Source organism: Salvelinus sp. IW2-2015, linkage group LG6.2 (assembly GCF_002910315.2).
Source record: "Salvelinus sp. IW2-2015 linkage group LG6.2, ASM291031v2, whole genome shotgun sequence".
Taxonomy (NCBI): domain Eukaryota; kingdom Metazoa; phylum Chordata; class Actinopteri; order Salmoniformes; family Salmonidae; genus Salvelinus; species Salvelinus sp. IW2-2015.
In genome coordinates, this window is record NC_036846.1 from 305,183 (window position 1) to 318,343 (window position 13,161).

The following is a 13,161-nucleotide window of genomic DNA, read 5'->3' on the forward strand; positions in this document are numbered from 1 at the left end:
GTATAGCGGTCCAAAGCAAAGAGACTGTGGTCAGTAACTTCCTGCAGTGAAAATAATAACCAGCCGTTATATCCGATATCAGCGTCATAGGCTCTTACTTTAGTCACCAAATGGCCTGCGTTCACATTGCGGGGAATCTCCTCCACACCTTCAGCGGAACCGTTACCGCTGACTGGATACAAGATCACTGGAGCGTTGTCGTTCTGATCCAGAATGAACACGTTCACTGTGACGTTACTGCTTAGTGACGGAGTTCCAGAGTCTGTAGCTACAACTTGGAATTGGAACGTTTTGGTAGTTTCAAAGTCAAAACGTTTTAGCGCGTAAATGTTACCATCAGAATTCATATTTABGTAGGATACAATAGGAGTGTCACCATCGCCTTTCCAAATATGATAAGACGCACGAGCGTTGKCATCCTGATCTCTATCTGATGTACTCAATGAAAACAACGACTCGCCTGGAGCATTGTTTTCTGGTACATAGAAAGTATATGGACTCTGGGRAAAGACAGGACTGTTGTCGTTGACGTCTGAGATATGGACCGTGATAGTTTTGTGGGAAGACAATGATGGCTCTCCTTTATCCGTAGCAGTTATAGTCACTGTGTACATAGGCTCCGACTCTCTGTCCAATCCACTTTTAGTAATCAAAGAATACATATTTTTCTGAAAAGACGGTTTTAATTCGAAAGGGATGTTGTCCGAGATTGTACATATAACCAAGCCGTTTTCACCAGAGTCCATGTCAGACACACTGATTAGAGCTACAGCTGTACCGGGTCGTGCGTCCTCGGGGATTTGACCTGACAGAGACGTTACGTCCATCTCAGGTGCGTTGTCATTTAYATCTTTCACGTTGATAACGACACTGCAGTGACCAGTCAATGTAACATGGCCCTTGTCAGATGCCTGCACGTCAATTTCGTAAACACTCTGCTCTTCAAAGTCTACTAACCCCCTGATTGTAATTTCCCCTGTAACCGCATCTATCTCGAATAAATCGAACGCTTTGTTCTTGAGACTGTTATCAAATGTGTATATAACCTGTCCGTTTGCGCCATCATCTAGATCCGTGGCGTGCAGCCTCAGAACAGAGGTACCTAAGGGAGGATTTTCATCTAAAGTTAATGTATACACCTGTCGTTCAAAGACTGGTGCGTTGTCATTAACGTCAATAACAGTTATTGTAATATTGACTGTGCCAGATCTCACTGGCTTACCTCCGTCAAACGCAGTCAAAACTAACATCATTTCAGACTTCTGCTCTCGGTCTAGCGGCTTTTTCAATATCAAAAAAGGGATTTTATCCTCTCCGCGAGTTTTAACATCTAACTCGAAGTGATCGTTAGGACTGAGAGTGTACTTACGGAGACTATTCACTCCAACATCAGGGTCACGCGCAGCGTCCAGAGGAAAGCGCGTTCCCTGCGATACAAGATTCTCTGCTATTTCCAAGAGCTTTACCTTTTCCGGGAAATTAGGAGAATGATCATTTATGTCTGTAATTTCTACCTCAACATAATGTATTTCCATTGGATTTTCTGCTATGGTTTTTAGATTGAGTAAACACACACTGTTTTTCTCACACAGCTCCTCCCTGTCAATGTTTCTGTTCACATACAACACGCCATTGTCTTGGTTTATCTGCAAAAAACCTTCCTTAGAGCCCGATACAATCCGAAACCTTCGTTCYGTCAGTTTATCCACACTGAACCCCAAATCCTTTGCTATGTCTCCCACATAAGTACCTTCTTTCGACTCCTCCGCGATAGAATAGCGTACTTGACAATAAGCTCCACGGCAAAAGCACAACGAAAATACAAACAACAGCATCGCCCGGAGAGGCGCCACTCTTCTCTGTCCGTCTACCATTTTGACAAGTCCTGTTATTTTGGAACCATTACAGTCCGCTTTATCCAGAAAAAAATCAAGATGACAAGGTTATCCACCAAACATATCCAAGCAACCTTTCATGTGGATGGTATTCTCCGTTCCAGAAAGCCAGTGCCCGTTTCACTAGATTCATATGATTTTCAATGAGCCAACAGGACAAAGAGAGGGAGGGATTTAAACAAAGTACGTGTTTCTAACACTGAAGAGCAGCGACACCATGCGCGCAACATCACCACGCGCAAGTACTCAAACTAAAACATAAACATGTGACATGTCAAACAGCACTTTGAACTGTATGGTGTTTCAGCACCACTGTTATGGACAGCGATCACTTACAAAAGCAGCGATGAGCCGCTGATTTCAATGAGTTACCCTATGATAGGAGTAGAGTTGTTAATGCACCAAGGTAAAGTTGGTTTTATATTCACACATTCGGACATTCAACAGACATTCAACAGACATTCGCGAAAAGCCATTTAAAAATGTAAAATCAATCACTAATTCACCGTTTGTCACAGAATCATCAAACTAGATATGATTTATTATATAAATGTCTAGCATACTTTTAAAACCTTTGTTTTGAGTAGAAATTCCAGTTTTGACTTGATAGAAATACATAAAATCTATAAAATGCCAATTAAAGCGGTATAAATCAATAAATAATTCACCGTTTGTCAMAGAAATATCAWACCAGGTATGATTTATTCTATAAATATCTAGCATACTTTCAAAACCTTTGTTTTGAGGACAAATCCCAGTTTTGACTTGATATAAATACATAAAATATGTAAGATGCCATTTAAAGCAGTATAAATCAATAACTAATTCACCGTTTGTCACAGAAACATCAAACTAGGTATGATTTATTCTATAAATGTCTAGCATACTTTTACAATCTTTTTTTTAGGAAAAATTCCAGTTTTGATTTGATAGAAATATGTAACATCTATAAGATGCATTTTAAAGCTATATAAATCAAAAACGTTTAAGCTGATTATGACAGAAACATCAAACTAGGTATGATTTATTCTATAAATGTCTAGTATACTTTTACAACCTTTGCTTTGAGCAGAAATTCCAGTTTTGACTTGATAGAAATACATAAAATCTCAAATATTGCATTCAAAGATGAAGAAATCAATAACTAATTYAGTGATTGTTGCAGAAAAAAAAGTAAAAATAAGGATTTATTTGCAATAACTTTAAAGAAATGTTCATTTCAAGTGCAATTTGTTCTATTTGAAGTTAGACAATGTTKACAATCTTAAAGTGTATGCCAAATCAATGTTTGCATTTTTAGTGCAACAGTTCCACATTTTAAAGTAGTTACAAGGCACAACAGTCATTTATTTATACCTCTCTTATTTAACAGCAAAGAGGCCCCTTCCAATCATTTTCTATTTTGGCTTTGTTCAAGTCCTTCTTTGTCATCCCCAGACAAGCTGATTGGTACCATCTCTGGCCCACAGAGCATTCTATCTGCAGTATTAAAAACATTAAACAGGGTTATGTTTATTTACATGTAAATTACAGTTCTGGAATACCAAAATTCTGTTACATGCTTTTGCAATTCGGAAAATTTTCTAATTGAATTGGATTTTTGTTCAATTGCTAAATTGACTTGAAATGATATGCATTTGACCACAACCCTGACAGAAGCACACATAACTGAGGTGTTAATCATCGTTGAGTATTCAGGTAATATAAATCTCATAGTAAAAAAGGCATACATTTGCAAAAATCGTATGCGTTGAAAAAAAAGGTATCAGACATCAATGATCTAATATCAAACATCACAGTAATGGCAGTCTTTATAGATTTTATGATTCTATCAAGTCAAAACTGGAATTTTTCCTCAAAACAAAGGTTGTAAAAGTATGCTAGACCTTTATATAATACATCATACCTAGTTTGAAGTTTCTGTGACAAACGGTGAATTAGTTATTGATTTATACCGCTTTTAATGGCATCTTATAGATTTTATGTATTTCTATCAAATCAAAACTAGGATTTTTACTCAAAACAAAGGTTAGAAAAGTATGTTAGACATTTATAGAATAAATCATACCTAGTTTGATGCCTCTGTGACAAACAGTGAATTAGTTATTGATTTATACCGCTTTTAATKGCATATTTTAGATTGTATGTATCTCCATCAAATCAAAACTGGATATTTTATTAAAAACAAAGGTTGTAAATGCTAGACATTTATAGAGTAAACCATATCTATTTTTATGTTTCTGTGACAATCAATGAATTAGTTATTGATTTTTACCATTTTAAATGGCTTTTGGCGAATGTCTGTTGAATGTCTGATGAATGTCTGGTGAATGTCTGATGAATGTCTGATGAATGTCTGGTGAATGTCTGGTGAATGTCTGGTGAATGTCTGGTGAATGTCTGATGAATGTCTGATGAATGTCTGGTGAATGTCTGATGAATGTCTGGTGAATGTCTGTTGAATGTCCGAATGTGTGAATATAAAACCAACTTTACCTCGGTTGTTAATGCCACCTGTGAGAGGAGTAGGGTTGTAAGTGCCACAACCACACTCCGTCCAAAACAACATATTAGACCTTCTCAAATAAAATGCAGTTCAGACGGGATTTACAAACCGAAAAGGACAATAAACTATGCAAGTGCTAAGCAGGTACAAAACGTATGGTTCTTACCTCTCCAGAAGCTCTGCTAATGTGTTCGGGCAGCAATGTGAGTGCTAGAGTGTTCCCATTGCTGCCCGCGACTGTAGTATAATCTTTATCCAACAAAAAATCCACAGCACGCCAACATTACGACTCTATTATCAACGACTCTTACCCATTACATGCYCAAAYATGATCACTGCTCATTATTWAAAAAAACWAAAAACATTTTAGTTGCATTCAATTRTGTTCTAAATCTCTCCTCACAGCTCACGACTGTTGTCTGCTAGAAGCGAAATTACAAACCAACCAAGGGGAGGAATCAAAGGTATGACGTGGAGATTTCTTTCAAGTGCATAATTCTAGTTAAAGCACTGACACCGTGCGATTCTACCACACATTGTATGGTGGTGCACAGCACATTGGCTACTCCGGCATCAGTAACAGTTAAGGCATAAACATGCAGAGACAAACAATCATTMATTTAAATTGAGTGTAGGGTTTTTRTGTAGGCTAATAGAGGCTGATAGTATCTACCAGCAACTGATAGAGATTGACAAAAATATAAAATAAAGCACATTGCATAGTTTCTGTTGTATTTTCTTTTGATGAGCCGCAAAGCAACAGCGCTTCTGCACCACGCAAATGGACAGCGACACATCACGAGTGCATTACTCTGCATTGCAGAAACACACAACTCTAAGGCGATGCAACTTTGAGTTACACTTCAATTGATTTAGGATGCCCCACACATCATATTCTGTAACAAATTGGTGGTATTAAAAGGACACTTAGAGAACTACAAAAAAACGAATGCAATACAATTCCTTTCAAACTGTTGTGGATAACAGAACTAAAACGAACACACCTGAACAAACCCCTAAATAGCAAAGCAAGTTCCAAAATACCCACGTYCATATGCTTGTATTGAGACAATGAATGTATGCACTGTACATTACAGGCTACGTAGTTTATGAGGACAATACACGATGTGTAACTTGAATAATAACTTGGCAATCTCCTCACCTCTCCAGAAGCTCTCATCCTGTGTTCGGGAAGAACTAGAGTATTACCATTGCTGCCCGGGACAATAGTAGAACCTATACTCATTCTGGGTCCAACTAACATGTACCGATTGTCTCCGGATCTGTACTGGATGCTGTGGCACAGTGTCCCGTCGTTATTCGCATCTTGTAAATACTTGGAGGAATAGTCTGTGGGTTTGGAGCACTGCATTACAATCAACACGATGATACTGATGAGAAAAAGCGTTGAAACTGAACCCAAAGTAATTATCAAATAAAATGTAACGCTGTTCTCCTCCTCGTCATCTTTTACTGAACTTTTAACATCAGAAGCAGCAAAAGCCTCTTTGGGCTCCACGACGTTGATAATCACAGTAGCTGTTGCTGACAGTGAAACGTTCCCATTGTCTTTTACCAGTATGACCAGTTTATGCTCAGCCTCGTCTGTCTCTGTGAATGACCGAAGTGTCCTTATCTGTCCYGTATAGCGGTCCAAAGCAAAGAGACTGTGGTCAGTAACTTCCTGCAGYGAAAATAATAACCAGCCGTTATATCCTATATCASCGTCATAGGCTCTCACTTTAGTCACCAAATGGCCTGCGTTCACATTGCGGGGAATCTCCTCCACACCTTCAGCAGAACCGTTAGCGCTGACTGGATACAAGATCACTGGAGCGTTGTCGTTTTGATCCAGAATGAACACGTTAATTGTGACGTTTCTGCTTTGTGACGGAGTTCCAGAGTCTGTAGCTACAACTTGGAAATGGAACGTTTTTAAAGTTTCAAAGTCAAAGCTTTTTAGAGCCAATATGTTCCCATTTTCAGAATTAATATTAAGAAAATATGCCCATTTGTTCTCATCGTCGCTGCCTCTCGGAATATTATATGAAATCAGTGCGTTTTCATTTATGTCGCGATCTGAGGCACTCACTGAAAATACTGAGCCTCCTGGGTCGTTATTCTCAATGACATAGAAATTATAGGGACTCAGTGAAAACTCTGGACTGTTATCATTCACATCTGATACAACAACGCTGATAGTCTTTACAGATGACAAGGAAGGCTGGCCTGCGTCTTTAGCTAAAATTATAACGTCATAATGAGCCTGTTTCTCTCTATCCAGTGGTGACTTGGTGACTACAGAATATATGTTGTCCTGTAAAGACGGCATTAGTTTAAAAGGGACGTCCTCGCCATTTATAGAGCAGATCACTTTCCCATTGAGACCAGAGTCCATATCATTAACACTGATTAATGCGACAGTAGTTCCGGGTCTACAATCCTCGGGAATGGCGTTGGAAAAGGATGTCACCTCTATCTCGGGTTCATTGTCGTTAACATCAACTATCTTTATGATCACACTTTTGTCTGTTGTTAGTGGAGCAACTCCTTGATCGGACGCTTGTATGTCAATCTCATAGCTATCTTGTATCTCAAAATCGATTTGACCTCGAACCGTTATTTTACCAGTTTCGGCATCTAAATCAAAAAGTTTCTGTATTTTGCTATTCACGTCATTACCGAATAAGTATATTACATGTCCGTTGACACCGTCATCTAAATCAGTGGCGTTGACCTGAATAACAGTTGTGCCTACGGGCGAGTTTTCATTTAACATTACAGAGTACACATCTTTAGTGAATAGAGGTGTGTTGTCATTAACATCTAATACCTCGACAGTTATTTCAATAGTTCCAGATCTCGGGGGATTTCCACCATCAATGGCAGTGAGGAGGAGCTTGTGGCTCTTTACTGTTTCTCTATCTAGTTGCTTTTGTAAAATCAAAAACGGCATCTTACCATCTTTACCTCGGTCTTTGACCTCAACACGGAAATGTTCACTATGACTGAATTTATATTGTTGAACAGAGAATTGGCCACCATCCCAGTCGCGCGCAGCTGGCAGCTGAAATCGCGCTCCCGGTAACGCAGATTCTGAAATCTCCAACCGTTTCTCTGTCTCGGGAAAGCTGGGAGAATGGTCGTTAACATCTAACACCTCCACCGCGACATAATGGATCTCCAGCGGGTTCTCTAGAACGGTTTTCAGATTGATTAAACAAACGCTGCTCCGTTCACACACTTCCTCTCTGTCTATTTTTCGGTTCATATACAAGATGCCGTCATTCTGGTTTACCTGGAAAAGGGGATCAGTCGAGCCAGATACGATTCGAAATCCCCTTTCCGTCAAGGTACTCAGATCAACTCCCAAATCCTTAGCTATATTCCCCACGACAGTTCCTTCCTTAAGCTCTTCAGAGATTGAGTATCTTATCTGAGCTGAAGCTCCGCTCCAAAAGAAAATCAAAGCAACGAAGAAGACGACCCACTGCCGTCGCTCCCGCCATGCCCCGCATCCTCTTTGTTCCATGTTTTCAAGATAAATAACAATAATCCACAGACAGGTAAAGGTTGGTTTTATATTCACACATTCGGACATTCAACAGACATTCAACAGACATTCGCGAAAAGCCATTTAAAAAATGTAAAATCAATCACTAATTCACCGTTTGTCAACGAATCATCAAACTAGATATGATTTATTATATAAATGTCTAGCATACTTTAAAACCTTTGTTTTGAGTAGAAATTCCAGTTTTGACTTGATAGAAATACATAAAATCTATAAAATGCCAATTAAAGCGGTATAAATCAATAAATAATTCACCGTTTGTCAAAGAATATCATACCAGTATGATTTATTCTATATATCTAGCATACTTTCAAAACCTTTGTTTTGAGGACAAATCCCAGTTTTGACTTGATATAAATACATAAAATATGTAAGATGCCATTTAAAGCAGTATAAATCAATAACTAATTCACCGTTTGTCACAGAAACATCAAACTAGGTATGATTTATTCTATAAATGTCTAGCATACTTTTACAATCTTTTTTTTAGGAAAATTCCAGTTTTGATTTGATAGAAAATATGTAACATCTATAAGATGCATTTTAAAAGCTATATAAATCAAAACGTTTAAGCTGATTATGACAGAAACATCAAACTAGGTATGATTATTCTATAAATGTCTAGTATACTTTTACAACCTTTGCTTTGAGCAGAAATTCCAGTTTGACTGATAGAAATACATAAAATCTCAAATATTGCATTCAAAGATGAAGAAATCAATAACTATTCAGTGATTGTTGCAGAAAAAAAGTAAAAATAAGGATTTATTTGCAATAACTTTAAAGAAATGTTCATTTCAAGTGCAATTTGTTCTATTTGAAGTTAGACAATGTTTACAATCTTAAAGTGTATGCCAAATCAATGTTTGCATTTTTAGTGCAACAGTTCCACATTTTAAAGTAGTTACAAGGCACAACAGTCATTTATTTACCTCTCTTATTTAACAGCAAAGAGGCCCCTTCCAATCATTTTCTATTTTGGCTTTGTTCAAGTCCTTCTTTGTCATCCCCAGACAAGCTGATTGGTACCATCTCTGGCCCACAGAGCATTCTATCTGCAGTATTAAAACATTAAACAGGGTTATGTTTATTTACATGTAAATTACAGTTCTGGAATACCCAAATTCTGTACATGCTTTTGCAATTCGGAAAATTTTCTAATTGAATTGGATTTTGTTCAATTGCTAAATTGACTTGAAATGATATGCATTTGACACAACCCTGACAGAAGCAACATAACTGAGGTGTTAATCATCGTTGAGTATTCAGGTAATATAAACTTCATAGTAAAAAAGGCATACATTTGCAAAAATCGTATGCGTTGAAAAAAAAGGTATCAGACATCAATGATCTAATATCAAACATCACAGTAATGGCAGTCTTATAGTTTTATGATTCTATCAAGTCAAAACTGGAATTTTTCCTCAAAACAAAGGTTGTAAAAGTATGCTAGACCTTTTATAATACATCATACCTAGTTTGAAGTTTCTGTGACAAACGGTGAATTAGTTATTGATTTATACCGCTTTTAATGGCATCTTATAGATTTTATGTATTTCTACAAATCAAAACTAGGATTTTTACTAAACAAGGTTAGAAAAGTATGTTAGACATTTATAGAATAAATCATACCTAGTTTGATGCCTCTGTGACAAACAGTGAATTAGTTATTGATTTATACCGCTTTTAATGGCATATTTTAGATTGTTAGTATTCCATCAAATCAAAACTGGATATTTTATTAAAAACAAAGGTTGTAAATGCAGAGCATTTATAGAGTAAACCATTTATTATTTATGTTTCTGTGACAATCAATGAATTAGTTATTGATTTTTACATTTTAAATGGCTTTTGGCGAATGTCTGTTGAATGTCTGATGAATGTCTGGTGAATGTCTGATGAATGTCTGATGATGTTGGTGAATGTCTGGTGAATGTCTGGTGAATGTCTGGTGAATGTCTGATGAATGTCTGATGAATGTCTGGTGAATGTCTGATGAATGTCTGGTGAATGTCTGTTGAATGTCCGAATGTGTGAATATAAAACCAACTTTACCTCGGTTGTTAATGCCACTGTGAGAGGAGTAGGGTTGTAAGTGCCACAACCACACTCCGTCCAAAACAACATATTAGACCTTCTCAAATAAAATGCAGTTCAGACGGGATTTACAAACCGAACAGGACAATAAACTATGCAAGTGCTAAGCAGTTACAAAACGTATGGTTCTTACCTCTCCAGAAGCTCTGCTAATGTGTTCGGCGCAGCATGTGATGCTAGAGTGTTCCCATTGCTGCCCGCGACTGTAGTATAATCTTTATCCAACAAAAATCCACAGCAGCCAACATTACGACTCTATTATCAACGACTCTTACCCATTCATGCTCAAACATGATCACTGCTCATTATTTAAAAAACAAAACATTTTAGTTGCATTCAATTATGTTCTAAATCTCTCCTCACAGCTCACGACTGTTGTCTGCTAGAAGCGAAATTACAAACCAAGGGGAGGAATCAAAGGTATGACGTGGAGATTTCTTTCAAGTGCATAATTCTAGTTAAAGCACTGACACCGTGCGATTCTACCACACATTGTATGGTGGTGCACAGCACATTGGCTATCCGGCATCAGTAACAGTTAAGGCATAAACATGCAGAGACAACAATCATTCATTTAAATTGAGTGTAGGGTTTTTGTGTGGCTAATAGAGGCTGATAGTATCTACCAGCAACTGATAAGATTGACAAAAATATAAAATAAAGCACATTGCATAGTTTCTGTTGTTTTTTCTTTTGATGAGCCGCAAAGCAACAGCGCTTCTGCACCACGCAAATGGACAGCGACACATCAGAGTGCATTACTCTGCATTGCAGAAACACACACTCTAAGGCGATGCAACTTTGAGTTACACTTCAATTGATTTAGGATGCCCCACAATCATATTCTGTAACAAATTGGTGTATTAAAAGGACACTTAGAGAACTACAAAAAACGAATGCAATACAATTCCTTTCAAACTGTTGTGGATAACAGAACTAAAACGAACACACCTGAACAAACCCTAAATAGCAAAGCAAGTTCCAAAATACCCACGTCCATATGCTTGTATTGATAACGACACTGCAGTGACCAGTCAATGTAACATGGCCCTTGTCAGATGCCTGCACGTCAATTTCGTAAACACTCTGCTCTTCAAAGTCTACTAATCCCTTGATTGTAATTTCCCCTGTTACCGCATCTATCTCGAATAAATCGAACGCTTTGTTTTTAAGACTGTTATCAAATGTGTATATAACCTGTCCGTTTGCGCCATCATCTAGATCCGTGGCGTGCAGCCTCAGAACAGAAGTGCCTAAGGGAGCATTTTCATCTAATGTTAATGTATACACCTGTCGGTCGAAAACGGGAATATTATCATTCATATCGATAACTTTTACGGTTATATTGACAGAGCCAGATCTCTCTGGTTTACCYCCGTCATACGCAGTCAAGGTTAACAATATTTCAGACTTCTGCTCTCTGTCTAGCGGCTTTTTCAATATCAAAAAGGGGATTTTATCCTCGCCGCGAGTTTTAACATCTAACTCAAAGTTCTCGTTTGTACTGAGAGTGTACTTACGGAGACTGTTCGCTCCAACATCAGGGTCACGCGCAGCGTCCAGAGGAAAGCGCGTCCCCTGGAGCAGAACGCTCTCGGATATTTCCAAATGTTTCACCTTTTCCGGGAATTTAGGAGAATGATCATTAATATCTGTTATTTCTACCTCAACATAGTGTATTTCCAACGGATTCTCGGCCACGGTTTTTAGGTTTATCAAGCACACAATTATTTTCTCACACAGCTCCTCCCTGTCGATGGTTCTGTCCACATACAACACGCCRTTGTCTTGGTTTATCTGCAAAAAACCTTCCTTGGAGCCCGATACAATCCGAAACCTTCGTTCCGTCAGTTTATCCACACTGAACCCCAAATCCTTTGCTATGTCTCCCACATAAGTACCTTCTTTCGACTCCTCCGCGATAGAATAGCGTATTTGACAATAAGCTCCACGGCAAAAGCACAACGAAAATACAAACAASAGCATCGCCCGGAGAGGCGCCRCTCTTCTCTGTCCGTCTACCATTTTGACAAGTCCTGTTATTTTGGAACCATTACAGTCCGCTTTATCCAGAAAAAAATCAAGATGACAAGGTTATCCACCAAACATATCCAAGCAACCTTTCATGTGGATGGTATTCTCCGTTCCAGAAAGCCAGTGCCCGTTTCACTAGATTCATATGATTTTCAATGAGCCAACAGGACAAAGAGAGGGAGGGATTTAAACCAAATGCATGTTTCTAACACTGAAGAGCGGCGACACCGTGTGCACAACAATCGCAACCACTCAAACAGCAGGTTGAACTGTACAGTGTTTCAGAACCACTGTCGTGGACAGCGATCACTTACAAAAGCAGTGACGAGAAACCCTATGAGAGTACGGTTGTTAATGCCACAACCATACTCCGACCAAAGCAACATATTAAACAGACTAAAATATAATGTAACTCATTCGGAACTTACAAACAGAAGAGCTATGCAGTAACTAAACGTATAGTTCTTACCTCTCCAGAAGCTCTGCTCCTGTGTTCGGGTATCACTAGAGTATTTCCATTGCTGCCCGGGACAATAGTAGAACCTATACTCATTCTGGGTCCAACTAACATGTACCGATTGTCTCCGGATCTGTACTGGACCCAGATGTCCCGTCGTTATTCACATCTTGTAAATACTTGGAGGAATAGTCTGTGGGTTTGAGACTGCATTACAATCAACACGATGATACTGATGAGAAAAGCGTTGAAACAGACCCCAAAGTAATGATCAAATAAAAGTAACGCTGTTCTCCTCCTCGTCTTTTACTGCGCTTTAACATCAGAAGCTGCAAAAGCCTCTTTGGGCTCCACAACCTTGATAGTCACCATAGCTGTTGCTGACAGTGAAACGTTCCCATTGTCTTTACTAGTATGACCAGTTTATGCTCAGCCTCGTCTGTCTCTGTGAATGATCGAAGTGTCCTTATCTGTCCTGTATAGCGGTCCAAAGCAAAGAGACTGTGGTCAGTAACTTCCTGCAGTGAAAATAATAACCAGCCGTTATATCCTATATCAGCGTCATAGGCTCTCACTTTAGTCACCAAATGGCCTGCGT

At 38.5% G+C, this 13,161-nt stretch overlaps 2 protein-coding genes across 2 annotated transcripts; both read right to left on the reverse strand.

Annotated features, from left to right (window-relative positions):
- Positions 1-5: 5 nt before the first annotated feature.
- Positions 6-2,007, reverse strand: LOC111965465 (protocadherin alpha-4-like; the record flags this gene model as incomplete). The annotated part of the gene is made up of 1 exon (XM_023989649.1): positions 6-2,007. A coding segment is annotated over exon 1 (1,869 nt), but the record flags the coding sequence as incomplete, so codon positions are not given.
- Positions 2,008-10,431: 8,424 nt separating this feature from the next.
- On the reverse strand, positions 10,432-12,230 carry LOC111965468 (protocadherin alpha-7-like). Its single transcript, XM_070444137.1, has 2 exons — positions 11,104-12,230; positions 10,432-10,454 (listed from the first exon to the last, which is right to left on the reverse strand). Exons 1-2 carry the CDS (start codon positions 12,095-12,097, stop codon positions 10,432-10,434), a joined length of 1,017 nt encoding a protein of 338 aa, XP_070300238.1. The 5' UTR covers positions 12,098-12,230.
- Between the last annotated feature and the right edge of the window lie 931 nt (positions 12,231-13,161).